This window comes from Fusarium venenatum, assembly GCF_020744135.1.
Source record: "Fusarium venenatum strain MPI-CAGE-CH-0201 chromosome Unknown EDB82scaffold_2, whole genome shotgun sequence".
NCBI lineage: Eukaryota > Fungi > Ascomycota > Sordariomycetes > Hypocreales > Nectriaceae > Fusarium > Fusarium venenatum.
The window spans coordinates 4,673,386-4,700,386 of NW_027072130.1; the positions used below are offsets into that span (position 1 = coordinate 4,673,386).

The 27,001-nt window shown below is 47.6% G+C and overlaps 13 protein-coding genes across 13 annotated transcripts; 5 read left to right on the forward strand and 8 right to left on the reverse strand.

Moving 5' to 3' along the window:
* Positions 1–74: 74 nt before the first annotated feature.
* EDB82DRAFT_545395 (uncharacterized protein) lies at positions 75–2,190 on the reverse strand (the record flags this gene model as incomplete). Its single annotated transcript, XM_025734626.1, has 4 exons — positions 75–1,073; positions 1,126–1,885; positions 1,952–2,055; positions 2,149–2,190. The coding sequence occupies 4 exons, from the start codon at positions 2,188–2,190 to the stop codon at positions 75–77; spliced, it is 1,905 nt and encodes a 634-aa protein (XP_025585413.1).
* Positions 2,191–2,856: 666 nt separating this feature from the next.
* EDB82DRAFT_498600 (uncharacterized protein) lies at positions 2,857–6,545 on the forward strand. Its single transcript, XM_025734627.2, has 3 exons — positions 2,857–5,662; positions 5,714–5,827; positions 5,879–6,545. The coding sequence occupies exons 1-3, from the start codon at positions 3,173–3,175 to the stop codon at positions 6,473–6,475; spliced, it is 3,201 nt and encodes a 1,066-aa protein (XP_025585414.1). The 5' UTR covers positions 2,857–3,172; the 3' UTR covers positions 6,476–6,545.
* On the reverse strand, positions 6,546–7,678 carry EDB82DRAFT_574760 (uncharacterized protein). The gene is made up of 2 exons (XM_065609954.1): positions 7,160–7,678; positions 6,546–7,111 (listed from the first exon to the last, which is right to left on the reverse strand). The coding sequence occupies exons 1-2, from the start codon at positions 7,456–7,458 to the stop codon at positions 6,628–6,630; spliced, it is 783 nt and encodes a 260-aa protein (XP_065464781.1). The 5' UTR covers positions 7,459–7,678; the 3' UTR covers positions 6,546–6,627.
* A 287-nt stretch (positions 7,679–7,965) lies between these two features.
* On the forward strand, positions 7,966–9,524 carry EDB82DRAFT_168036 (uncharacterized protein). The gene is made up of 4 exons (XM_025734629.2): positions 7,966–8,117; positions 8,174–8,317; positions 8,371–9,076; positions 9,126–9,524. The coding sequence occupies exons 1-4, from the start codon at positions 8,044–8,046 to the stop codon at positions 9,345–9,347; spliced, it is 1,146 nt and encodes a 381-aa protein (XP_025585416.1). The 5' UTR covers positions 7,966–8,043; the 3' UTR covers positions 9,348–9,524.
* Positions 9,522–11,420, reverse strand: EDB82DRAFT_429744 (uncharacterized protein; the record flags this gene model as incomplete). Its single annotated transcript, XM_025734630.2, has 2 exons — positions 9,522–9,657; positions 9,706–11,420. The coding sequence occupies 2 exons, from the start codon at positions 11,418–11,420 to the stop codon at positions 9,522–9,524; spliced, it is 1,851 nt and encodes a 616-aa protein (XP_025585417.2).
* Positions 11,421–12,151: 731 nt separating this feature from the next.
* Positions 12,152–14,180, forward strand: EDB82DRAFT_474937 (uncharacterized protein; the record flags this gene model as incomplete). The annotated part of the gene is made up of 3 exons (XM_025734631.2): positions 12,152–13,126; positions 13,254–13,271; positions 13,509–14,180. 3 exons carry the CDS (start codon positions 12,152–12,154, stop codon positions 14,178–14,180), a joined length of 1,665 nt encoding a protein of 554 aa, XP_025585418.2.
* A 108-nt stretch (positions 14,181–14,288) lies between these two features.
* On the reverse strand, positions 14,289–16,819 carry EDB82DRAFT_168046 (fungal-specific transcription factor domain-containing protein). The gene is made up of 8 exons (XM_025734634.2): positions 16,572–16,819; positions 16,451–16,511; positions 16,023–16,390; positions 15,592–15,975; positions 15,486–15,543; positions 15,247–15,436; positions 14,868–15,201; positions 14,289–14,808 (listed from the first exon to the last, which is right to left on the reverse strand). The coding sequence occupies exons 1-8, from the start codon at positions 16,730–16,732 to the stop codon at positions 14,397–14,399; spliced, it is 1,968 nt and encodes a 655-aa protein (XP_025585420.1). The 5' UTR covers positions 16,733–16,819; the 3' UTR covers positions 14,289–14,396.
* A 285-nt stretch (positions 16,820–17,104) lies between these two features.
* On the forward strand, positions 17,105–19,344 carry EDB82DRAFT_168090 (major facilitator superfamily domain-containing protein). The gene is made up of 3 exons (XM_065607107.1): positions 17,105–17,855; positions 17,905–18,585; positions 18,632–19,344. The coding sequence occupies exons 1-3, from the start codon at positions 17,189–17,191 to the stop codon at positions 18,970–18,972; spliced, it is 1,689 nt and encodes a 562-aa protein (XP_065464782.1). The 5' UTR covers positions 17,105–17,188; the 3' UTR covers positions 18,973–19,344.
* A 41-nt stretch (positions 19,345–19,385) lies between these two features.
* On the forward strand, positions 19,386–21,348 carry EDB82DRAFT_498616 (triacylglycerol lipase FGL4). The gene has a single exon (XM_025734636.2). The coding sequence runs from the start codon at positions 19,603–19,605 to the stop codon at positions 21,274–21,276; it is 1,674 nt and encodes a 557-aa protein (XP_025585422.1). The 5' UTR covers positions 19,386–19,602; the 3' UTR covers positions 21,277–21,348.
* EDB82DRAFT_574766 (uncharacterized protein) lies at positions 21,349–22,974 on the reverse strand. The gene is made up of 2 exons (XM_065609955.1): positions 22,117–22,974; positions 21,349–22,064 (listed from the first exon to the last, which is right to left on the reverse strand). The coding sequence occupies exons 1-2, from the start codon at positions 22,638–22,640 to the stop codon at positions 21,827–21,829; spliced, it is 762 nt and encodes a 253-aa protein (XP_065464783.1). The 5' UTR covers positions 22,641–22,974; the 3' UTR covers positions 21,349–21,826.
* Positions 21,428–21,772, reverse strand: EDB82DRAFT_524247 (uncharacterized protein; the record flags this gene model as incomplete). The annotated part of the gene is made up of 2 exons (XM_065609125.1): positions 21,428–21,610; positions 21,668–21,772. 2 exons carry the CDS (start codon positions 21,770–21,772, stop codon positions 21,428–21,430), a joined length of 288 nt encoding a protein of 95 aa, XP_065464784.1.
* An 82-nt stretch (positions 22,975–23,056) lies between the features above and the next one.
* On the reverse strand, positions 23,057–23,896 carry EDB82DRAFT_536177 (uncharacterized protein). The gene has a single exon (XM_025734638.2). It carries the CDS (start codon positions 23,747–23,749, stop codon positions 23,363–23,365), a length of 387 nt encoding a protein of 128 aa, XP_025585424.1. The 5' UTR covers positions 23,750–23,896; the 3' UTR covers positions 23,057–23,362.
* A 696-nt stretch (positions 23,897–24,592) lies between these two features.
* Positions 24,593–26,107, reverse strand: EDB82DRAFT_460938 (glycoside hydrolase superfamily). The gene is made up of 3 exons (XM_025734639.2): positions 25,391–26,107; positions 24,917–25,339; positions 24,593–24,862 (listed from the first exon to the last, which is right to left on the reverse strand). The coding sequence occupies exons 1-3, from the start codon at positions 26,024–26,026 to the stop codon at positions 24,683–24,685; spliced, it is 1,239 nt and encodes a 412-aa protein (XP_025585425.1). The 5' UTR covers positions 26,027–26,107; the 3' UTR covers positions 24,593–24,682.
* Between the last annotated feature and the right edge of the window lie 894 nt (positions 26,108–27,001).

Below are 27,001 nucleotides of genomic sequence, written 5' to 3' on the forward strand. Positions count from 1 at the left end.
GCAAGGCATTCTTCAGTCTTGCTGCTGGAAAGGTCAGCTTGTTGAACTAATGTACAAACTTTCTCTCATGTTCTTCAGCTATGAATAATATCAAGATCATGCTCTCTTTCGCCCCGTTTGACCTTCCAAGCCGCACTATGACTTAACCTCACGAGCTCCATGACAAATTCACTAATCTCTCTAATACCTTCGATCTCCTCCATCGGCAATCTCTCCGCAGGGATTTTCCTCGTGATGTTACTTATCGATGACAAGATCTGCAAATCGCTATCAGCAGTGCTACCGAGTGGATGAATCAGAATATTCATGAACAGCGGCATCGCAGCCATAGGGGCAAAGTGCGACACGATGTAGACGGAATCCTCTTTCCAAAAGTCAACGACTGTGTCGAGAATGCGGAATATCGAGCGGCTTGCTTCGATAGAGAGGTCTGCACTCGAATGCACGACACTGTGAAGGTCATCGGGAAGGTTTTCTTCCAAGTCGCCACATTTGCGTACGAGTGTGTGGATGTTGATTATAGTAAAGAGGTAGTCGAGTTGCAGGTTAATCAGGTATGTGTGATCTTCGAGACTCATGTTTGAAGACAAGGAGGAAGATAAGTCTGAAACGATAGATAGACGGGGTCGATAGCGGAGATCAACAGATACTCGCCACTCCTCAAGTTCGTCATCAAGTTCTCTGACACGAGCGAGTAGTTCGCCCTCGGTATACTTGAACGCCCTTGGCGAACAAAGCGTGCGAACAGCATTCTCTTTGATCTTTGCGAGATTCATGTCCCTTGATTGGTTGAACCATGGTGGTTCTTCAGAGTCGTTCACATCGCAGTAGTCGGATGAAAGAAGAGGTGGTTTGTCGGTACGAAGCGACACATCTTTGTCGAAGCAATAGCATATCCAGAACAGTCTTCGGATATGTAGTTTTGTCTGATGGTCGAATGTGGGACTGTGTTGAGGTAGAATAGCCAGTCGAGAGAGTGGGAAATGGCCGCCTAGATCACACACCATACGGCATGCGTTTGCGAATGTGACAGAAGCTTCACGACATTTTCCTCTCATCTTTTGACAAGCCCACTAAACGTTTTAGTCAGTGCCAAGTAAAATGTGGTTCATATCGACTATTTACCAGAAGTAGAGTGCCTTGCAAACTGTCCAAGTTGGTATTGCCATTATTGAGAGTTAGTAAGCGAGTAGCCTCAAAAAGACAATCCCTGATCTCCAACCCAAGTCCAAATTGCTGAAGATCCGTCGTGCGCATCACAAGAGCAGTAATCGCCCAAAGACAGGCTTCGGCTGGCGCACGACGTCCAGGGTCAGCCTCCTCGTACGCTCTGTCGATAGTGTCCTGGAAAAGACTTCTTTCCAAGATGGGGAAAAAGACTGATGTCTTGGACTTGAAGAAGGCATCGATGATGTGTCTCACGGCTTCTTTCGGCGGCAGTATTCTCGTCTGATCAGAAAGTGGCCAACAGTCTAGAGGCGGAATAACGCCAATTGGGTTTGCAAAAATGTTAAAATTCTCGAGGAAGACTCTCTCGCCTGATCCATATGTGATCCATTGTCTTCCTCGCTCGGATAGAATACCGATACCTTTGAAATACCAATTCGTGCCGAGTTGGCATGGTGATAATTTGTAGCATGGCTTGCTCAGAGCAATGTTGTTTACTGGAAGGTCAGATGGACTTATCACTGATGGGTGACGGGCGACGGTTGTTGTACCAGGTGATCCTCCTCCAAGTCGGAGACTCGGTGGACTGGGGAAAGCCAATGGTCTGTCTGACAGTGAAATAGAGGCGCTTCTGGCGGGTGCATTTAGTGCAGTTTGGAGAGCTTCTTCTAGGGACTCGACGCGGTGAGACAATTCCTGCACAACATCGGAAGTGGTTCTAGCTTTTGATTAGACAGTATCCACGCTATGTCGGTAAAAAAAAAAAAAAAAAAAAAAAAGGTACCTCTTGTTGGGATCTTTCTGAATAACTCTCTCAAAAGTGCATGTTAGGCCCTGGCTTTCGCACCAGTCACAAGGTTCGCCTTGAGTCTTGATCAAGCATTGAATCTAAAAATCAAGGATTAACGATGAATTTCCAGGAAATGTAGGTATCATATGACATTGAAGGCCTCCAATTGTGGGTAAAAACATGTTGCTTACCTTTCGCTTGTAGCATACATCGCATGCACGTCGTGGAGGCATCCTGATTTTTCGATAAATTGGAAAGTGATTCCAGTGTAGGTAATCGGAAAGGCGGAAATGAGGAAGAAAAAAAAGATGGGGGAGCACCGGACTAAGAACATGGGCGATCCATTAGTGATTAAGGTACAGTAGATTGGAACTAGGGGGGCTTCTAGGGGGTTAGGAGTACCGTTTAGTCGGTCCTTTAGCCCCGTGGAATTCGTTTCATTGTCAAGTCCGAGTTCCAGACTGTTCCTCAATTCTGGGTTTTCCAATTCATGTAATAAGGTTAGGCGAGATCGAAAACGAGCTATCATCGGTAAATGCTACTCAAGGTGACCTTAATTGAGCGTCATAGTCACATCCTCACTAAGAATAAGGAGGGAGAGAGGGCTGTGCTAGATAAAACGAGACGGGATGTGACCAGCAGCTCGTTTGGAGGGCTGACTCCGTCTCCGCTGAGTCATCTTTAATGATCTACATTATTGGTTAGTAGAGATGTGATGCTGGCTCTGATCCATGTAACTATGGCAGATCATAACCCAAATAGTCACCCGGCATTCCGTACTCCGATGAAGTAATCAGATCTACACCGGTCTTGTCACGATCTAGCCCCATAGCGGTGATTATCAGATCTCCCGTGTAGTGGCCATTGGTTATCAACAGTGACAACGTTTCTCACATGAAGCCCCCTCTCTTGTTTCTTGGTCTACCAACAACACGAGAGAAATGCATTATCCCTGCTCTGAGACTTAAGCTTAGTTTCCATATTGAACATGGGAAACCCGATTCCTTGGGACAGGATGAAGGGCGAGATATAAATTGTTTAATTGCCCCACGCAAAGAAATATTGAAATCCGAAAATAGAGAGACTCACTCATCACAGCTCACTGGTTCTGAGCTTTCGCTTGTATACTTCTCCCCCCACTAGTCAAGCTTTCTTCCTTGGTAACTAGGATCCTAGTTTGGGACTTGGCTTGTTTTTCTGATTCGTTCTTCCATCATGTCTGGTAATTTCCTGGACCCCAAGGCTATGCTGGACCCCCGTCAGCGGTCCCTCAGCGAAGCAGGCACCGTCTCTTCAGTCGGCGACAACACAACCATTGTGCCCAGCATCAACCAGCAAACTCCAGATGAGAAGGGTATCAAGTTTCCTCCTGTTCCTCCCTCCAACAATGCTCCCTTCTCCCATACTCCAGATGATCTCAACAAGCTCCTCGATCCCAAGTCTTTAGACACACTCAGAAGTTTCGGTGGTCTGCAGGGTCTGGCGCAAAGTCTCAATGTGGACGTAAACGCCGGTCTCAGTGTGGATGAACTTCAAACACAAAACGCTTCATCCAATGAAAGAATCCGCATATATGGTCGCAACCAGCTCCCTGCCAAGAAACCCAAGTCTATCTGGCGATTAGCTTGGATCACCTTCCAGGAAGCGGTTTTGGTTCTATTGACGGTGGCTGGTACCATCTCTCTCGCCCTTGGTCTCTACGAGACATTCGGAACGACTCATGCTCCCGATGACCCCACACCTGTTGATTGGGTGGAGGGTGTTGCCATTCTCGCTGCCGTTGCCATCGTTGTGGTTGTTGCTTCGCATAACGATTGGCAGAAAGAAAAGGCCTTTGTCAAGCTCAACACTAAGAAGGATGATCGTGAGGTCAAGGTTCTTCGATCTGGCAAGTCAATGCTGGTCAACGTCGCTGATATCGTTGTTGGCGATGTCCTGTACCTCGAGCCTGGTGACCTGATCCCTGTTGACGGTATCTTCATCGATGGACACAATGTCAAGTGCGATGAGTCAACTGCTACCGGCGAGTCGGACGCTTTGAAGAAGACGCCTGGCGCAAAGGCACTTACACCCGACCCCAAGCGCACCAAGGAAGCTGACCCGTTCATCATCTCCGGTTCAAGGGTTCTTGAAGGCATGGGCACATTCATGTGCACTTCAGTCGGTGTGAACAGCAGCTTTGGTAAGATCATGATGTCTGTCCGCACAGATATCGAGTCTACACCTCTCCAGAAGAAGCTTGAGAAGCTGGCTGTTGCTATTGCCCAGCTCGGTGGTGGTGCCTCAGTTCTTATGTTCTTCATCCTTCTTTTCCGCTTCTGCGCCAACCTTCCTGGTGACGATCGACCTGCTGAGGAGAAGGCCTCCACATTCGTCGACCTTCTTGTCGTCGCTATTGCTATCATTGCAGTCGCTGTTCCTGAGGGTCTTCCTCTTGCTGTCACTCTTGCGCTTGCTTTCGCTACCACTCGTCTTCTCAAGGAGAATAACTTGGTTCGAGTCCTTCGAGCTTGTGAGACGATGGGCAATGCCACTTGTATTTGTTCGGATAAAACAGGAACTCTAACGACGAATAAAATGACGGTCACTGCTGGTCGCTTTGGTTCCTCCACCTTTACATCCGATATTCCCTCCTGGGCATCTGGCCTTCCCGCCGACACCAAGAAGCTCATCACCCAATCTGTCGCCATCAACTCCACTGCCTTCGAAGGTGAAGAAGATGGTGTCGCCACCTTCATCGGCTCTAAGACCGAGACCGCTCTGCTTCAACTCGCCAAGGACCATCTCGGTATGCAGTCTCTTGCTGAAGCACGCGCCAATGAAACCATCGTCGTCATCGAACCCTTCGACTCGGCCAGGAAGTACATGACTGCTGTTATCAAGACTCCCACCGGTTGCCGACTTCTCATCAAGGGTGCCTCCGAGATTGTCCTTGGATATTGTCAAACCCAAGTCGACCCTTCAAACGGTAACATCGATGCTTTGGATCGCAAGGCTGCTGAGGGTGCCATCATTGCTTTCGCTGAGAAGTCCCTTCGCACGATCGGCATGGCGTACAAGGACTTTGACGAAACTCCCGACCTTGAGAACCTGAGCGACTTGACTCTTCTCGGTATCGTTGGTATTCAAGACCCCGTCCGTCCTGGTGTCCCCGAAGCTGTCCAGAACGCCCGCCGCGCTGGAGTCGTCACCCGAATGGTTACAGGCGACAACATCGTCACCGCACGTGCCATCGCTACTGAATGTGGTATCTTCACCGATGGCATCGTCATGGAAGGTCCCGAGTTCCGCAAGCTCTCCGAAGAAGAACTCGACCGTGTCATTCCTCGTCTCCAAGTCCTCGCCCGTTCGTCACCCGACGACAAGCGCGTCTTGGTCACTCGTCTCAAGGTTCTTGGTGAGACTGTCGCTGTGACAGGCGATGGCACAAACGATGCGCCTGCGCTCAAGGCGGCTGATATCGGATTCTCTATGGGTATTTCCGGCACTGAAGTTGCTAAGGAGGCTTCTGAGATTATTCTTATGGACGACAACTTTGCTTCAATCATTACTGCTTTGAAGTGGGGACGAGCTGTCAACGATGCTGTGCAGAAGTTCCTTCAGTTTCAGATTACTGTCAACATTACCGCTGTTATCCTTTCCTTTGTTACTTCCATGTATAACGACGACATGGAGCCTGTGCTTAAGGCTGTGCAGCTTCTATGGGTAAGCCGCCATCGAGGAGCTTTTATCAGCGAACAATACTAACTCGGATAGATCAACCTAATCATGGACACCATGGCTGCCCTCGCTCTGGCCACCGATCCTCCTACCGATGCCATCCTCGACCGTCCTCCCCAGCCCAAGTCCGCGCCACTCATCACCATGAACGTAAGTACACCATCATCTGTATCAACTCCATGGCGATACTAACAATCACAGATGTGGAAGATGATCATTGGTCAATCCATATTCCAGCTGGTCGTTGTTCTTGTTCTCTATTTCGCCGGGGGCGCCATCCTCAACTACGACACGAGCATTGAGAGCGAAAAGCTCCAACTCGACACCATAATCTTCAACGTCTTCGTCTGGATGCAAATCTTCAACGAACTCAACTGCCGACGTCTTGACAACAAGTTCAACGTTTTTGTCGGCATCCACCGCAACCTGTTCTTCATCTTTATCAACTGCATCATGATCGGACTCCAGATCGCCATCGTCTTTGTCGGTAACCGCGTTTTCGATATCGACCCCAATGGTCTTGACGGCGTTCAGTGGGCTATCTCAATCGTTATCGCTGCCTTCAGTCTGCCTTGGGGTGTACTGGTCAGGATCTTTCCCGATGAGTGGTTCGCCAAGGTGGTTTACTTTGTTGCGCCACCTTTCGTTGCTTCGTATGGCTGGTTGGCCAACATTTGGGGCAAGTTTGCTAGACTTTTCAAGAAGTCTAAGAAGGCGGATAGTGAGAGTGACGGGTCATCTATGGAGGGCGGCAAGGAGAAGTCGTCTACATCAGGCCCAATGATCGTTGAGCCCTAGAGGCAGTGCCGTTGAGTTTGATCGAAGGCAGGGAGTTAAATAAAAGCGTGGAGTTAGAAGATGTAACAGTCATCAGTTTGTATTTAGCAGCGAACATAAAAGAAAATAGCATGTACATGATCCGGCTATTAATATCATACGATCCATCTATATTATATGCAACCCATCAAACATCTGATTCGTGATCTCTTCTTCAACCTTGCTTGTTGTCGAACGGCCGAGAGAATAGCCAAAAGACTTGAAAGAACAGAAATGTCAAATTCTGATGTCGAAGTGGACGGGAGCAGTAAGACGCCATGACTGTGAGATGTAGGCAGGTCGTTCTCAAAACCGTGATGGTGGTAGATAGCCAATATTGAATGATCACGATCTTCGGAACTCTTCTCCTCGAAGTTGACCAATTCGTATCGTAGAGCTCCTTTCTCATCTGGATGGACCTGCCATTCGTATTGACTGTGTTCGGCATGGTTATTGGAGAAGATGTCGTCGGTAAAGGCGAGGTATGGATAACGAATGATTTCCTTCTTCATGTGCTTCTCAGGCAATGGAAATGCTAGGCGCCCAGAGCTTCGAGCTGACGTGCTACCGGTGTGTGTGTGAACAAAATACTCGTCGTTTTGTGGTTTTGGAAGTGACCTAAATCTGTTAGTCATGAATGATATCTCGTGTGTTGACTGAACCTACACTTGTGCCTCTACAGGATCTTGACCCAGGGTTCTTTCGCGAACAGACATCGAGGTGTTGTCGCTGCCAACATCTACCAAGAATCGCGCATTATCTCCGACATGCTCTCCATTTGGCTTCGGAAGGATACACAGCTCGACCTTGTAGTCTTCAGACCCCATGGGTAACTTTCCAATCTTATCGGAGTATTGTTCGGAAATGTCGTATACTGCAAAATTGGAGACATTTTCGTTATGTTTTGGTATGTAAAACACTTTTGTGAAGTGAGATGGAACTTGAGAGATAATGTTTTGCATCATTGGGATTGTCCTCAATGTTTAGTGCGATGGATTGTTTGTGTGAGTTTAAGTTTGGATCGGATTGGATGAATGATATTGAACATTACGGTATGAGTGCGCAGTAGAGTTATATATATTTTTTGAATCTTATGATGACATCTGACAAAGGTTTGTGATTTCTTACTTCCGAAAGCCAAGACATATCGGCGCAATGTGTTGGTTCGGGGAGACAGAGTGTTTGGTCATAATGGTTAGTCCTCAGCCTCCCCATCGCCGACAAAATTATGAGTCGACCAATCAATGTCTTATTTGATTGGAAATCAGGAATTAAAAAGGCAATGAAGTACTGAAACTCATATTTCCGAGTGGGTCTTCACATCTCCGATTCCGATTTTGGCATAAGTGGCTGCTTTGACCTTCAGTTTAATCGGACTTGCTGTGTAATCGGAGATAGCAACACCATCAACAACGTAGGCAGTATTAAAGACCTGGGTGCCCAAGGATTAAGTTACTGTACAAATGATGCATATTCAACCATAAGCACTCTTACTATATCAACTCTGGTTGACTTTTCGAGTCTTCACGCAAACCATCAACCTGTCAATCATGACCCTCAAATCATCTATGCGGTCTCTACTAGCTAAGGCCACAGGGCCTAGGCGACTCAGTGTTACAATCAAGTATGTCCCGGAACAGAGTTATGTAGTAGCATTTGTCGTTGACTCATAATCCCAAGACCAGATCAAGACTATGTTTTTCTCAGCGGCCACGGCGCTGAAGCTCAAGGACAGTATCTTCGAGGCAATGTTACCTTATTCGTCCCAGAAGGTCAGCATACACAGGGCGTACAACTCAAATTTACGAGTAGAATGTGGCTCGGGTAAGTCTTATACTCATCTGACGCTCCGAATGTTTATTCTGAACTTTATCTAGGGATCACACAGCACCTACAGAAAATGCTGTCAAGTGGCAACACAAAGAAGAAACAGTCCATAATTGGAATCCTTTCCTTGTGGGCGACCAAATAGGAAAGCCAGTTACAAATGGCAAACAATACGATTGGTCATTTGAGCTCTTTATTCGAGGCGATCAAGAAGAGACGTTCAAAGGTTGCACTCGTTGCAGCATCACCTACCTACTTGAAGCGTCAACCATCCATTTAGACCCTTCCAAAGATGCGCGCTCCTTTGCACCGATTCGAATTATTCGAACACCGGCCTTTTCTTCATATGAGCTTATGGATTCCGCTTCGGCGCACGGAAAGTGGTCAACAAGAGCAGAGTACAACGTCTCGGTGCGACATCGAGCAATAGCATTGGGCGGCCTGATCCCCATCGAGGCTCAAGTTGCACAACTGTGCTCGACGAACAACGTTTCAAAAGCCCGGTTCTACATGCGAGAAACACATACTGTTGAGGCCAATTGTACCTCGGGGAGTATGGCCTATGAAGGGCAGCGCGTTGTCACTGAATGGCCTCTGACCTTGGAACAGCAGGGGCAATTACAATCTTGGCAGCAATGTTTACATCTTCCACTTGCCATGAGAAATTGCTCCCCGGATATTTCTTTGCCCGGTATAACAGTTAGTCACACTTTACATTTCGAAGTAACAATTGTCACAGATGGTGTCACAACAGAGGTATATCTTAACCCTACTCTCGGTCGATAAGAAGACTAATGTTGGCCAGGATGATGTTTCCATACCAATATATTTGTTTATTTCGCCTGAGTTACCTGTCAATGGCTGGGGAATTTTTGTGCAACAAAACGACATCACATCGAAGGAGGTTAAGGATCTATTAGCTGAAGGCCTAAGGGTTCCGCCACGATATTGTAGGGGAGACTTTGGTCTGGAAGGATATGGAATGCCGGTTGGTACGCCACCGCCGGCATATAGCGAATGCCAATAGAGATGGAGTAGAGCATGACTGGAATAGAACATAGAGTGGTATGTCGAAATATGTTTACAGAAAAGGCGTACTTGTATTAGTCACTACATCAACTCATTATGTTTTCGGGATAATCGCTCTGCGGCGTTATGTACTGATCCCAAAGTGCCTAATCATGTCAGCGGCTTTCGGTTTTCACGACGATATTTTGCGTACCCAATCGATCGCATCTGGTCTGAACCAGTCAACGTTAATCGCCCAGTCTTCAAATCTAAGCTCGAGATCCTCCGGCAGGACTGTCGGCTCAGGCTCTCGCTTCTTGAGGTATGATCTGCCCATGTCAGCTACCACATAGATCAGCATGTTTCAGAGTACTCACCGAAGACAACGAAGAACGCGGTAGACATTCGAACAAGCGGGACTCTTCATCTTCAACGCTTCCATTCTTGTGACAGCAGCATCGATGGCATTGATATGTTCCGCTAGATCTAAACTATCGGGCATGTCGAGCATACATGATGTCAGTGCAACGGCGCCGTGTAGTGAGTTACAACTAATGGCGCCCTTGACGAGCCACCGATAACACTTCATACGGGGCAGTTCGAAGAACTGATGGTGGATGTCTAGAAGTGCTAAGCCAGATCTTATGCACTTCTCTCGTGATTCAGCGCGGAAGTGGTTCGAGCGGGAACTGTGGAACGGCCGGTGCAGAAGAAGATATAGTTGGTGCGCGTAGGTTTGCAGAGTGCACCAGTGGACATAACCCTCCGTGTTAAGGATGCTTCTGTTTCCGTCGACTAGGTATACAGTATCCCACTCCTTCTGTTCTTTACCAACTGCAGTATCGTATTGGAGCAAGAGTGTCTCGTCGAACTTCTCACTGCCCGAAATGTGCGAACAGATCTGAGTAGAAAGTTGGAAAAGTCGGACTTGGAACTTTATGAGTGTCATGTCCGTAAAGTGTGATCCCGCAATCACAGGCGAGTCCTTGATACCATGCTCATGGATATCAGAGTCGTTGACCCAGGCTGGCATGGCAGCTGTCATCTTCATGAGGTATGTCAAGTCGATGTCGCGAAAGCAAAGTGCCTGGTCAGTGTGGATGATCAGAATTCCCGCCCAACACCGTCGGTGTCGTTCTCGTTCGATGAAATTCGCTATCGGGGCACCTGCATGGCATCGTAGAGCGGTGGCGATGTTTAATGCAGTTCCAAGAAGCGCCCATGCGTATTCAGGCCCTTCATTGTGGGAAATCATGTATACCAGTATTAACATCGCTTCGAGGGTATCGAGATCGTGACGAACGAGGAACTGGTCTTGTGAGAGCGACATCATAGCTGCGTTGCGGAATTTTTGCGATAGTGCTCGTAGGTCTCGGGGGAAGTTTGAATCCTGCCACAACAGATTCAAGCCAGCATCGTCGGGCTTGATGGTCTCAAGAGTGAGCGCAAGAATGGCGAAGAGTAGTGCTAACCATGACAAACTTGTCTTCTCTGGAGCTTCAACGAATGATAGGAATTGTTTTTGGAAAGTCGGACCGTGTATGATGTGAAATATTGACGATAGCGTGCCGAAGTAGCGAACCACCAAGTATTCGGTTATTGAAGCGGGCGGAAGCAAGGCTAACAGTTCTTCAATCGGGACAGTTGGACTAAGCGATAATGTAACAGTCGGTCTCTGCGAGTCGGTGCCGACAGGGCTCCTTTCCAGGAGAGGCCTCTGGAGGATAGTATTCCATCGTTCTTGTATCGGCTCAGGAGTTCGACTCGGGGATGAAGCAGCTTCTCGAGGTTGAACTTGAATTTGTGGCTGAGGCTCAGGTACTATGGCGTCGAACCTAGGCTCAGCCGCTTGAATCATAGGTTCAATGTTGGAAGTTCTAGTCTTCCTTCGACCTCGTGGTCCAGTAAAATTAGATCCGTATGCGCATGAGTCTTGCCATCCTCGCTTCAGACACGTGTTGCAGGGCAGTTGCCGGTCGCATTTGAGCTTTGAGTGTCTGCAGGGATCACAGTTGAGAGGCTTTCTGGGGCGACGCTTTGGAGGCTGTGCTCGATTGGAAGAGCTTGTGCTACTTGGGCTTAATTGCTCCATGTGAACAAAATGTTATTGCTGACTTAATGGATGATGGGAGGTTTAGGTTCTGGTCGGATGAGAAATCGGAGTCGGAGTCGGGCTTAGAGTCGGATTACTGTGGCGGATATGATTATGTCATGCTCGTTTGTAGCCCAATTGGCTTGCTCCTGGAAGTCATCGGAGATTACTTTCTGCCCGACATTTCTACATCTTGGTCCGATAGATGTAAGGATAACATGTCTGATTGCCTACCACAAAGACATCAGATCGCCAATTCTTGGTATGTGTTCCATCAGAATTTATCCATGGTGGTGGGTCTTCTACCAAACTTGGCTGGTGTCTGAGCCAGTCCGTGATTCAACTAAACCATCCAGAGCGATGAAGTCAGGATGTCTTGAGATACTTGCAACGGTCTCCCTAGTACAGTCCTTCGTCCCTTGTCAAAAGAATATCCTTGAGCTAGGAGAGCTTGTGACGGCTGCACAGATAATCGTGTACATAGTAGTTGATCGCAGCAATTATGAAGATCACTGGGTCATGAGAAAAGATAGCGCTACGAGCACTAAAAATAACATCGTCAACCAGGCCCACATGAACACTTCATTATGCAGATACGTCACCTGAAGAGTCTAGCATACATTTCCCCCGCAGTTGAAGTTTCCCGGTGTTCTTTTGTCTGCTACATCCTTGGCAACAATGCGTGGTGAGAGACCAAAAAGCTGCTGTATAAAACGTCCACTATCCACGCAATGGCTGACCGATACGCCGCTGTACATAAAGCTGCCAACGGTCCCGGTGACGCTCGACCCACGGCCGATCAAATCATAAAAGACGAAAACCTTGAAGGAAAACTCAAGGATCATGTTGTCTTCATCACTGGATGTTCCGCAGGTATTGGCGTCGACACTGCCAAAGCGCTATATCTCACTGGAGCGACACTGTACCTGACTGCTCGCAATCTGGATAAGGCCAAGGCAACATTGGGAGATATTGTTCAAGATGACCTCGTTCATCTCCTCGAGCTAGATCTCGAATCGCTAGACAGCGTTCGCTCATGCGCTGCCAAATTCTTATCGGAAAGCCCAAAACTCAACGTACTAATCTGCAACGCTGGTGTCATGTGTACTCCTGAAGGACGTACCAAGGAAGGCTTCGAGACCCAGTTTGGAACCAATCATCTTGCACATTTCTTATTATTCAACCTTCTTCGACCCGCATTACTGAAGGGCGGGACATCTGATCGTGCAGCACGAGTTGTCATGCTTTCCTCACTTGCCCATCGCTTCGGAGAACCAGATTTCAATAACATCAACTTGGAAGGCTGTTACGATCCCAACAAAGCCTACGCACAAAGCAAGACCGCCAATCTCTGGATTGCTAATGAAATCGAGCGGCGATACGGCGCAGAGAGCATTCACGCGTGGAGCGTTCAGCCGGGTGCTGTGCTGACTGACTTGGGAAGGCACTTGTCCGAGGAGCAAAAGAGCGGACTGGCAGGTGACCCATATTTGAACAGAGTATGGAAGGTCTCGCCTCAGGGTGCTGCGACATCTGTTTGGGCTGCAACGGCTGAGGCATTGGAAGGCCAGGGTGGGAAGTATCTTGAAGATTGTCAAATTATTGGCAAGTGGGATCCTTCGACCTCACTCTATGAGCCTGGCTACGGTGACCATGCATATGATGAAGGCAAAGCAAAGACATTGTGGGAGAAATCTGTAGAGTGGGTAGGATTATAGCTAGCATGACTTAGATAAGCCGCATCCTATCGTATTGTGTAGTAGATATAATAGCTGGAATCAAGTTCTTCCTTTTCATAACACTCGATAGTAGATCATAACGACTTAATAGCAGAATACGTCCCGAGATAAGGTATATCCACAATCCACCAACCAGGGGTTGGTCCAACGATGAGCTTACGTCAGTCACATCCAGTCGTATGATAGGCTAGCATGGTCAATTCACGTCTTGTTTTACTGTCTCCTCTCTTTGTTACAGATTACCAACACAAACCAACATTTAGTAACATCTACTCCATGACCACTTGATATGGAGTTCGTCAAAGCTAAATCATCGCAATTCGACCTCCTGTTCATGGATCACCCCTAGGAATTTTCCGACCCACTACCAACTCCAAATGATGTTGACAGCAGGGAGCCATTGCCAAAGCACGCGAGCAGAACCAGTCTCGTCAGGATTCGAGAAAACTTCATTATGAAGTATGGCTCAGAGGTACAATCTACGGAGGCTCACGGTATGCTTTACGTCTTGAAACATACTTCAGTAGCGTTACTAAAGGTCTATGCTATTTATCAACGGAAAGAAGAACACAGAGTCATCACGTATATTCTCATGCAACGCATAAAGGGCAAAACCCTGAAGGATCTGTGGTCTGGAATTAATAAGACACGAAAGGCCTCTATCGCCAAGACTCTTCGCACCTCATTTGATCAACTTCGGCAGCTAAAGCACCCAGGATATTTCGGTAACATCAACGGTGGGCGGCCACCACTGGACGATGTGTTTGAAGGAACGCAAGGAGGCCTCGACAATATTACATCACCTTTCGCGACCGAAGAAGATTTGATAAACTCGGTCATTCGGATCTACGCACTCGAAACTGGAGACCGTACGGCTCACAAGGTACGATACTACCATCATGTTCTACCAAACGTTCTCTGCAGCAACAAGGCTCCTGTCTTCACGCACAATGACTTGCAGAGGAAAAACATCATTGTGCAAGATGACGGGACTGTTGTCATTATTGATTGGGAGTATTAGCCTTGGTACCCCAACTACTAGGAATACACGTCCGCAATATTTGCTAATGGTGGTTGGAAGGACGACTAGGATGAATATTTTCGCATAATTTTGGATGAATATCCTAACGAGGCCCTTTGGGTGTCAACTATGAAGACTGAGATGTGGAGTTAAGATAGCGGGATAACTCCATATATAAAAGTGGCAGTCTTTAGTAGATCACATATCGTTTTAGTTTTATCTCAGAATACCAGTAAAGTCCAACTGTTCCATCTGCCATCGGTCGAAGAATTCGAAACCTGCTAAATCTCCACCAAGGAACGGAATCTGATCATTGACATCTTGAGAGAAAATTGTGTCCGATTGGATCGCCACGTGCACCGATTCGTCCTCTATGTTTCCCTCTTGAAGGCCATGTGTTTCCACTTGCGCAACGTCATGAAGCGATGACGGGTATAGCTTATTCTTTGAAAGGACCATCTCAAACGCAGGTAGTGCTCTTTTAATAGCAGGAGCATCCTGTATCTGGTTAAGAGCAAGCATGGTGAACTGGATCGATACGCGGGCCATAGATCGTGCGATATCTGATTGCGATGAGTCCAAAGCGGACTCTATGTGCAATGCTAGGAGAGCTGCGATGGTGGTAATACTGTGAGTGGAGGGTTAGGAACGTTAGCCATGTTAGGTGCTCAAGAAACGTTTACATACAAGGTCGTCGGCATCATCCGAATAATATCGCCCAAAAGTACTTTCTTTAGTATCGAGTCAAGCTCAAGAGTAGCAGCGCGAAATCTCCCTTGCGCCCACTTACGTGCATCGTCAGTGCAGAGCCCCCATCGTCCGCGACGCAGCGATCGACACATGACGCACTCAAACCTGTAGCTGGTCGTCAAAGCTTCAAGTAAGTATGGGTCATCATTAAGTGAGGAGTCGTTGAGGTTCATCTTGATAGGCAAGGATATCCGCCACCTGTCCAATGGCTGCATTACTCGCTGCATATCTTGTGATGGCTCACCCGTGATAGTTGTTGTCAGGTCGCCGACTGAAAGATATCAGCTATGTCGATGTATTTGGAGATTTGGCTTACAGATTTGAGCCAACTCGGTATGAGCTACCAGAGAGACCCTTTGCTGATGATTTATCGGCGACAACAAATCCGAGAACGGTAGGATATTTTCGTCCTCCCAGTCATCCTCCGTAAGGGGCTCGATCGGAGGTGCAGTTACTAGTAGCCGCAAGTTCTGAGTGTTGACAAAAAAATAGAAGATGTCCCTATTCTTTTAATTGGTTAGCATCGTGTCACAGTCCATTATGCAAGATACTAACATGCAAAACCCACCATATCCGTCGGTAAAGCTTTTGACACACTTCGTTTTGGGGGCGCCTGTCTTATTGTTAGGTACTTGGCAGAATGAGAGTACACTGAACTGACGGTTTGGGACTATGTAGGCCCAACCTAGATGCCCATCGGACCGAGTTATGAAACCAGTAATGGAAGTCTCTATCCGATGGATGGTCAGGTATGATGGCGCCAAGGATCATAGATCCCTGTAGCATAGGGAGAGAACCACCTTGACAATGAAAGTCATGGAAAAGCTTAGCTTTCAAGAAGAATGCCATATGGGCTGCTGAGCGGTCAGTGTACCCGCAGGCTTTAATCACTTCTAAGGGTACATAGGGGCTTCCAGCGGTTGATATAGCGTGCAGAAGGAATAGCGAGCAGTCCCCCGATCGGTAACTCTCCATGAACTCAGCCCTATTTAGGACTGGAGCGAACGGATACACATGGTCGAAGTACGCTTTGACAAAGGCGTCCCTATGTAGTATCAGATACGCCAATTACACATAGATGGGTTAACGTACATATGTTTCGGCGCTGGAAGTTTAAACACGCCTTTCTTAGAAAGATACTCATTGTCGACTTCGTCAAGTTGCAGCAGAGGGTTCCAATTACGTATTTGAGTATTGAAGCAATTGTCTTCATCATTTGTTGTAACATTACCAGCGTCGTTTTGGCTAGCGGCAGTTCTGTCAACAGTATCTTGCAAGATGTTTAAATAAAGAAGATCGGGTTGAGGCCGACGTGGTACATGACTTTCAGGCGAGTCAGGGCTGTCGTGCGCGTGAGAGCTACATCCTTGGCTTGCGTGAATAGATCCGTCAATAGAAGTAGGGTTCAAGTCGTTAGTTGCACTACTATCAGCGTGCGAGAGACGATTCTGGGATACAGGCTGTTGAGAAATGGGTCAGCTAAGCCATTCTGACATCAGAGACGTAGGAAAGCTGCTCACTGTCGGTATGAGATCATTGTCATTAGAAAGAGCTCTCCGTGACTCGGTGTTTCGACCTCTTCTAGATCGACAGGTGGTTAGTCGACTACAGTCTGGCTATAGTTAAGAATAACAAACTGACAAAGTTCGGCGTTTGCGAATTGACAAAACACAATCACCGGTAGTCTCCCTGCTAACGCAGCTACTGCAAGGCAATCCAATGCTTGGAGCGTCACATTTGATTTTGCGTGCTCGGCAAGGCATACAAGCCTTGCTTATTTTTGGCGCTGAGACACGAGGCATGGGGTTAACGAGTACAACACACCCTTAACGTTCGCTTGTCAAGTTGTTGTTTCGGGATTATTTGAAGCTAATATGTGAGAATGTTTGTGTGAAATGCCGCGGGGTTTTGGCTCGGTGTTTTGGATCGGACATAAGGACACAACCCAATGAGATGTCCAAAGCTGATGTGGTTAGACTAGTTACCGACTGAGCTAAAATCAACGCCCCCCAATGCTAAACGACAGGGGCACCAACGGTACGAACTGATACCATACATTAGTTTCGCATCACGATAAACTATGCGATGTAGTCCCGGCTGAAAGCCCGCGGGAAACTGAACATGCAACCACTGTTGATGATTATAATCTCCTTGTGTCATCAAACCGCAGACCGTGTATTTGAATATATAGCCAGAAGAAGAAGCATCTGTTCTCTGATTTCTTCATTGTTACAATCAGCCTACATATTGTTTTGATCATGACTCTTAATACCCCTTCGCTGTCATCCGGAACTGTTGCGGATGATACAGCCATGGAATCACCACAATCAAACAGTGCCTTCTACCAACGAGTGTCAAATATTTTCGGTCGCCCCCAGATTGATGCTAAAGATCTTCTTAGCTATAAATATGTAGGAAACGGTACGGAAGAATCCCCATATCATATCACATTCCTCCCCAACGACCCTCAAAACGCCATGACATTCCCTCGGTGGAAAAAATGGTCTTTTACCGGCCTTCAAGCTCTCGCTACTCTCGCTACGACGTTTGCCAGTTCTGCATACTCGGGAGGAATGAAGCAAGTCATCCAATACTTCAGCGTGTCACAAGAGGTTGCCACGCTCGGTATATCTTTATACGTTCTTGGCTTTGCACTGGGACCCCTTGTCTGGGCCCCTCTTTCCGAAGAATATGGTCGACGACGAATATTCTTCTTCAGCTTTATGGCAGCAACGGCGTTCAGCGCCGGGGCTGCCGGGGTGGAGTCAATCTCGGCATTGCTGGTCCTTCGGTTCCTAACCGGATCGGTCGGGTCGGCACCACTTTCTAACGCACCAGCTATTATCGCTGATATGTTTGACAAGTCAGAGCGTGGTATGGCAATGTGTATGTTCTCAGGGGCACCATTTCTCGGACCTGCTATTGGTAAGATCATTAATATCTGTATCTGGAGTAGTTATGACTGACCGGTCAGGGCCCATCGCAGGCGGCTTTTTGGCCCAGACCGAGGGCTGGCGCTGGCTCCATGGAGCAATGGCTATATTCACTGGCACCATATGGATCGTTGCAGCATTTCTTATTCCAGAGACATATGCACCATATATCCTCAGGCAGCGAAGTAAAAGACTATCCAGAGCTACAGGCAAAGTATACATCTCAGGTTATGATGCAGATAAACCAGCAAGGTCCGCAACTCACCACCTCAAAGCGACTTTAACGAGACCTTGGGTACTTCTGTTCAAAGAGCCTATTGTTTTGATCACCTCTATCTACATTTCGATTATTTATGGCACCATGTATATGTGCTTTGCAGCATTCCCCATCGTCTTCCAGAACGGAAGAGGTTGGAATCAAGGTGTTGGTGGACTTGCGTTTAGTGGAATCGTTGTCGGGGTTATACTGGCCATCTTGACCTTTGTCTTCGAAGACGAGCGCTATGCCCGAGCAACTCGAAACAGAGGTGCGCCCTTGGAGCCCGAAGATAGGTTACCACCCGCAATGGTGGGTTCTATTCTCATTCCTATGGGCCTATTTTGGTTTGCGTGGACTAGCTTTGAAAGCGTTCACTGGATTGTTCCAATAATTGGTACTGTCTTCTTCGCTTGGGGTCTCGTGTTGGTCTTCATGGCATTACTGAATTACCTTATTGATTCATGTAAGCACTTCAAACGTCTCAACTATTCCATGCTAACATACATCAGATGTTGTTTTTGCTGCGTCCGTCATGGCAGCCAACTCGGCTCTTCGATCCCTGTTCGGCGCTGCCTTTCCATTGTTCACAAAACAGATGTACCAGAATCTTGGCATTCACTGGGCTAGTTCCATACCGGCATTCCTCGCATTGGCCTGTGTACCTTTTCCGTTCTTATTCTTCAAGTATGGGCAACAAATACGGATGAAATGCGAATATGCGGCTGAAGCGGTCAACGTTCTCGAGAAGATGAGGACACGGGATATTGCAGTTACTGAAGAAGATGCTATGGAAGAGGCTGAGGAGATGTGGAGGGCTAGTAGACACAACAGTCACGCCAGTGGAGCATAATTCCCACTCGTACAGCCGAACAACCTGGTCCAAGAAGAGGTTGGAGTCTAAAGATATGAAGGTCGGGCGTATAAATGTCACTTTAATCCGAGTACTATTAAGTGGCAATTATGAAATCATGGCAGTTGATTTAAAGTTCGATATTCCAAGTGGCAAGTGAAACATATGATGCTATGCCACGATATATCATGAAGCCGAGTTTGACATGATAGAAACTAGTCTATTCCAAGAACCAATAAAGAAGCAGATAAGATTTAGGTTTAAACTTGTCCCGACACTGGAGACGGGAATTGCGCAATTCGGCGAATGGCCCTCGGGTTCTACTTCTGCCCCCGAATTCCTGTCTATAATGCTACCATAGACTACTCCACAGGCATGACCAGGTGGTTCACTTTGAATTCATCTGCCGATCGGGCAGGCTTTATACTTAGTCTCCTACCTAAACAGGTGATAAACATCGTAAACCCACATATCGTGGGGCAGATTCGGGTTACTGTTGTATGCGGGGAGGCAGATAAACATACTTGGTAATGGCGATCGTCATGGGTCTGAGCGATATAAAACACAGAATAAATTCGTTTTCTTATTGCCCTTTCTCATCTCCATCGGTGCCGTACTGTCGTTGCTAGTATGAAGCTCCTTACAAACATTGGCACATTGCTGGCCCTTGGGCCGGTCCAGCAGGTTTCAGCGACACCACACGCGCCTGGAGACCACTACAACCTCGTCAAACTCGAAGGATATGGCAGTGTCTCTGGAACTACAGTAAACAGTACCCTTACCAAGAGGGACCTACCGGCTCCTGTGGATGCTTGGATGGGTATCGACTACGCGCTCCAGCCTACAGGTCATCGACGTTTCAAAGCAGCAGACTGGCCCAAACCTTTCAAAGGTATCAAGCGCGCCGAAAGCTACGGAAAGACCTGCATCCAGGAAATTACTGCCAAGACACCTCTCGATTCACAAAGCGAGGCTTGTCTCAACTTCAACGTGTTTCGACCCCAAGGCGTGCCGTTGAGTAAGAAGCTTCCCGTCCTCGTGTGGATTCATGGCGGTGCATTCTTCTCTGGAAGCTGGGCCAGCTTTGACGGCGCTGCGTTCGCTGCTTCATCGAAAGAACCTATAGTTGTGGTCAACTTCCACTACCGTGTCAATTCTCTCGGCTTTCTTCCGTCCAAGCTCTTCCAAGACGAGGGTCTTTCGAACCTCGGCATTCGTGACCAGCGACTCTTTTTGGAGTTTGTCCAGAAACATATTGGGGCTTTCGGAGGTGATAAGGACGCTGTTACTATTGGCGGTCGCTCTGCTGGTGGCCACTCGGTGGGTATCCATTACTTCCACAACTACGGCAAGGACAACAAAGCCTTGTTCGCCCGAGCCATTCATCAATCTGGATCTGTCACGTCAAGGGCTTTCCCCAATGATACATATCCTTTGTACAAGACTCAGTACGACGACTACACAGCATACCTCGGATGTGACAGCAAGAAGACCAACCAAGCTGCTCTCAAATGTTTGCGAGAAGCAGATATCAACAGCATTAGAAACATTAGCACACAAATCTTCTACGATTACAATGACGTCTTGACCTGGCCTTTCCAGCCTGTGCAAGGAGGACCATTGTTTGAGAAGCCCGGCTCTCAGTCCGGGTACGATGGGACTTTCTTCCACGTTCCTACTATCACTTCAAACGTCAACGATGAGGGCAAGTTCTATACACCTGGCGATCTTGAGACGGACAGCGAGTTCTTAGACTACCTCCACAACATCTCGCCCGCTCTGACGCAAAAGGATTTGTCTGGGCTAAGCGCTTTGTATCCTGATCCAGCAAAGTATGACGACTCGCCTTTTGCAAACTCGCCAAACAGCACACAGTATAACCGTATCTCGGCCGCTTGGAGCGACTATGCTTACATCTGCCCTGGTCAGGAGACAGCATACCGAGCCTCCACTGCCAGTGTGCCTACATGGAAAGTTCGCTTCAATACCAACAATAGTTTCCCTGACTGGCAGGGCATTCCTCATACAGCAGACACTGCATACACATGGAATGAGGAGACCACCCAGTACCCCGAGATTAGCCATATCTATCACGGATATCTGTCAAGCTTTGTTGCGACTGGTGACCCAAATAGCCACAGGTACCCTGGTAGTCCTAAGTGGCCAGCTTACGATGGAGATAGCGAGTCACCGCTGCAGATTGTGGTGCAACCAGGGGATACGAAGGTTGAGAAGGACGATATCAGGAAGGAAGCTTGTCACTGGTGGCGAGACCCGGAGAGAGCTCCCAGGCTCAATAAGTAAGACAGACCCTATAGATAGCGGGCTTGGCACTACCAATGTTGTAACTTGAGCAATATCTAATAACAAAGAACACTAAAATTAAACTCAATATCTATCCAAACGTCAAAATCCACATGCCTCGGCAATGAAAGCAGTCCCTCCACATCAACCCTTAAGCCTTGGTGGCTTCAACAAATCCTCGACTAAACGAATAATCGTTATATCCTGACTCGCTCTTGGCAGCGTAGAAGAACTCTCTCTTGTAAGGTGTCAGCGGAATGCCATTCTTAACACGGTACACTAGGTCCGGGTTCGAGATGAACCATCGACCAAACGCAACCACAACATCCCACTTCTTGTAACTACCGTCAACAGCTTCCGAAACGTTATCAGGCAGTTATCCTCCTCCAACGATGACAGGAGACTGGTTATTCCACAACTGCAGGAAATAATCGAGACTTCGTTTCTTGTCTCCCCAAGGGTTGACATTATCGCCGGCAAGCGTGTGGATCGTCATGTCGGTCTGAGCAGGATTGCCGCGGGGTTCGACAAAGGAGATGTAAGCCAATTTTTATTGGGCTTTCTTTAATTCGGTGATTATATATCCAAATTGGTCCCAAGGGTTTGCGGTGTAAGCTGACTGGAAAGTTGCGAATGGGCTGACGCGAAGAGCTATCCGTTGGGCCCCGACTTCTTCGGTGACAGCTTTGACGACTTCTAGGAGGAAACGAGCCCGGTTCTCTACTGAACCGCCCCACTTGTCAGTTCTGTTATTGACGCTCTCGCTGATGAACTGATCGATGAGATAACTGGAGTGTAAAGATTAGCCAAACACGATACTCTTAAGGCAGGTATTCTCACCCATGACAGGCGTGAATCTCAACACCGTCACCACCCGCATCAATAACATTCCTGGCAGCCTTTCGAAATTCGTCAATCTTCTGCCAAATCTCCGCCTCCGTAAGTGCCTCGGGAGCAACAGGATATCCCTCCATGGGAATGTCGCTGCTGGACGAGTACTTGTAGCCACGACTCTTGAGGTAGCTTGGGTCTCCTGCTCTTCCCAGGTCCCAGATCTGCATGAACATGTAACTTCCCTTGTCATGCACGGCGTCAAAGACCTTCTTCCAGCGCTGCATCTGATCGCTACTGGAGATCCCAGGGGTACTGGGGGCTGCTTCGGCGGCCTTCGATATACCAGTTGCTTCGCTAATTACTAGAGTTCCGGGAATGCTGGCACGGTCGCTGTAATATTGGATTACTGAGTCCAGAGGAAGGTGATCGTCATCGTTGCGAAGACGGGTCATGGGGGCGAGAGCGATGCGATGGAAGAGGTTAACATTTCCCAGTTTGAGGGGATGCCAGAGTTTGGACTCAGTAGACATTATGACAACTTCTTGGGTGGCTGCTATTTGAATTGTTTTGAGTTATGAGTTTTGGAAAAGAGGCGATGCTATTATCTGTTGGTGTAGAACGAATATGCCGAATCTCGCCATGTTAAGTATCCTCTGAGCTAAGTATCAAGCTTTGATGTGATGTGTTGATTGTTAAGCTTTTCTCTAAATCATTATGTTTCATTGTCTGATGATGTTCCTTCAGAAATAATTCCATTCCGTGGCGGATTTGAAGCGCTATTCAGATCTTCAAAATGCCTTAACAAGACTCCACGGCGTTCCGGGGAATATGGATTTTTGGTGTAAAAGCCACGGCACAGCGCCGTGGAGGCTGTCAGAATGGGCGATAAGATAGCGTCTTTAGGGGCTTAGTGTGCTTAGAAATTAAGCTACCAGTCTAGGTTAATCTTACGGTATGACACTTTCACGACACAAACATTCTCAGCTTATGGACACTTGGATCAAGATGACAATTGATTCGAAAGGTAATTCTAATTATATCGTCTAAGATTACACACACATCATTTGGGGTCCTCCTAGATAGCCCTACTCAGTTGCTCACTGTGCCTCAAATGTTTTCAGACGTCTTAAATAAGCGGTGGTCCAAATTACAGAATGTACAGTCTTTATGGGCCACCGCTCCTCGACACCTATCTCGCCTTCCCCAACTTCACAAAGTTCCAAGCGCATCTGATAATGGCCAATTAACAAGATTAATCGCTTCTCTTGTGGTAGCACAAAACCCAACCGAAATCAACCGGGTTGGTGCTAATAAGCGCAGGCTTCCCTTCTGTAAACTCGGCGCTGCCAAACTGGATACCGTACTTGTCCTGGTATCGCTGGCAAACGACATCCTTGACATCAGGCGAAGGGATATCGGGGACGTGAACGCTGAGGCTGATGAGACGCAGCTCAGTGACGGAGTAGTTGAGGGTCGTAAGCTGTGCGAGGGGGATTCTAACAGGCTGCTGGCTATGGTCGTTGGCATTGACAACCATTAGGTTTGCGTAGGCAACAGGTGCCTGACGGGCTGTCGGTTGGGCCGAGGTCGCTGAGGCGAGAAGCGCGACAGCGCTGGTGATGATGGCGGTGAAGTGCATGATGAATACGTGGTATGAGTTCTGCTGCAGGTTGCTTGCTTTGCACTGTCAACAAAGGATGAAGATGTACTTTTAAGAATAGGATAGCGGGGAAATCTATGGACTCTTATAACTTCGCCATTTGTCTTGCCGATATTCACCAATGCCGCATTTTCAACATGTCAACTATCTAATAATAGTATATCGAGGCCTCATATACACAGCACGCCTTGGCTTAATGCCGTGTGACGCACCCATAAGCACTTGTAAATTTTACGAGGCATGCACTGAATCCTTAGCCCATATCACCCTATAATAGTCCTGCAGCGCTGATCACGGTATTCTAAGACATCTAAAGCCAGTAAGAAGCCAGATAGTGAAACATTCTGAATGAGTAAGCTGTCAATCATGAGATAATTCCTCTTTAGGAGGAGACAACAGGCTATGGTTGGATGAAGAGATTTAATAATTCTTATACAACGTAACCTCTAATTCTTATGTTGGATCTCGTATCATCCTATGTTGACGAGCTTCTGATTTCCCAGTGGTTATCAATGTCTTGGCTCATTACGGACAATAGCGCAGGATATATCCCAATATGGTTATGCCTAGGTCATCCATTGTGGGTGCAGTCCTCCATCTCGGTAGACGATTACATTGAATACGCCTTGCTGGTTCCAGGTTCCGGAATTTCCGCAAGAGTTACCAAGCTCATGACAGATCAGCCGACGTGTTCGAGTGACAGTTAAAAATGGCATTGTTCATCGAGAATCTTGGATATCCCATTCACGAGTTGACTGTACTTGTTTGTCCGTACACCCTCAAATACAGAACTTGGTCACATCATTTTCATATTCATGCTTTGAAAGGGCTGGATGAGGTCGTATTCATCTATAGAAATCACAAGACCTGAATCTCTACCAATAAGTGTAGTTCCTTCGTGGACATAGCTTTTTAAGATAGTCCAACAGCTGATCGAACAGCATCGATCAAAATGTTGTTGTAATCGCCACCCGCCTCGTAGGTAGCGAATCCTCCGAGCCCCTTGGCCTTGACAAACTTACCCTTCTCGCCGAAGGATCGTGCATTATCATAGCTGACGTAGATCTCTGTCTTCTCGTCATAAAGGAATGGCTGTTAAGGGAATTAGCAAATATGTTTTCATTAATCATTTGGACATTGACTCACCGTCTTGCTGCACTTATCCCAAGTATAGGCAATACCAGGTGCAGGGTTACCCTTCGCATCGAGGAACTTGGCCTCCTTGATAAGACTCCAGAAAGGATAGGTTCCACCAGGGGGGTTAGGGTTTCCACAAACGTCGATGAGGGGATCGTTGTCCCAGCTGCTTCCCTGGAAGCGGTCGGTGGAGTTCTGAGCAGGGTATAGGTTGAGCTTGTGGTTTCGGCTGAAGGCAGATGTCGCGTTAACCTTGAAACCGTGGCCATAGTTGGGCATGCCAAGGACGATCTGGGAAGCGGGGATGCCGGCGTCGTTCCACTTAGCGACGGCTTCATCACCAGCGCCCATGGTGTTGCGTTCGTCGCAGGATCGAGAGAGCGCGGCATTGGGGCCAGCTACGGTAGACCAGGCACCGTAAAGATCGTAGTTCTGTAGAAAGATCGTTAGCAGTGTTCATTCCTACACAGCCAGTAAACTTACCATGATCATGATGTAATTCAGCACATCAGCAAAGCCCCGAAGATCCTTGGATGGAGAACCAGCCTTGTCGTTCCAGGGAAACAGAGAGCTAGCAGCGGTCAGATAGAGACCCTTTCCAACAGGGTCCTGACGAAGCTCCTTCAAAAACTCCAAAAAGTTGGCTGTGTCATTGTCGTTGATGGTGTTGCAACCAAGGCCCTGTCTGTTGGGATACTCCCAATCAAAATCCAGACCATCCAAGTCATGCTCCTTGACAAAGTCTACACATGTCTTGACAAAAGCTGTGCGGTTCTTCTCATTGCCAAAGTTGGTAGAGAAGTACCTGGCGCCTGTCCAGCCGCCGATGGAGACAAGCGCCTTGACTCCGTTCTTCTTGGCGGCAGTGACAAAGCAGCTAAGCTCTTCAGGCTGAGACTGGGATAGATCAAGTCCACCGTCTTCAGTGGTCTCAGCAAAAGAGTACTTGGCGTCGGTGTATTTATCCCATGGCATAGCCGAGACAGGGAAGCCTCGGTTGGCATGGAAGCCAGCGAAATAGGTCGAGGCTACAAGACCCGAGCTACTGGCTGCAGACGCGCCAGCGCTCAGGCTCAGGGCGCCTATCAGCGAGGCTGACAGCGATTTAAGAGACAACATGGTTGACTAAAACGAGAATAAAAAAATTAAAAGAACGTATAAGGTCAAGTTGAAAATGAGCGTGTTGCAGAATGTCAATATGTTTTGGTGTGACGAGATCTGTACGACTATATATCCCCTCTTTCTCCCCTTTCCCTACTCTGTACAACAATAATAAACTTTTTCCTCGGCGAGATTATGTGAGGCGGCATGAAGTGCCGTATATTAAAGTCGTCAGCGCGCCCGTTCTCTCGCCTGAGGACGCGTTTCAGCCTCTGCGGCAGTTCAGGAGATCATCTCTTCTGGTCCCGACTAGGGATTAGGTTAAAGCTTAACTGTACAATTCCCCTCTTCCAGAAGCTCCGTCATTTCCGCCTGAACCAATTTCGGGCTTGGGCTTTTCTTAGTTTATTTTTTTTTCCCCGCGGTTTGAGCCGCTGAGTCTTGACTGCGACGTCAGCGCGGTGGAAGTGAGATATTTCTTGTTCTTGTTGATGTGTAAATTAAGGGTTCTCCATGGTTGTTTCGGGTAGTTCATAACTCATATTCCATTACTTGACTCTTGGTGGTCTTCACAGTCAAAGTAGGGCGATATAACAAGCTTTCGTGAAATTTGGAGAGATCCATTGTCTACCTATTGGGTTACCTCGCGTCTTGATTGACGAGCCATTTCCTCCCTTCATCACTCTTATCCCACTTTTAATGCAACACTATCCATAAACGTGAGCAAGCTCATGCTATTACTGCAACGTTATACAAATATACTTTCGCGTCTCAATCTGCTGTTACTCCGGAAAGTGTGCCGAGCCTGGATAAAATAACCTGCACCAGAAAGTAGCATTGAATCGATCCGGTGCTTTGGCCACAATGTTGTGCTCGGAATACGCCGGCGCTTTGATCATTTCCCCAAACACAGCGAAATGAAGTTGTATTACATTCTGAGACAGACTCATCGTGCCACTGAACATGAGTGATCCATTAATTAACCAAGACTTC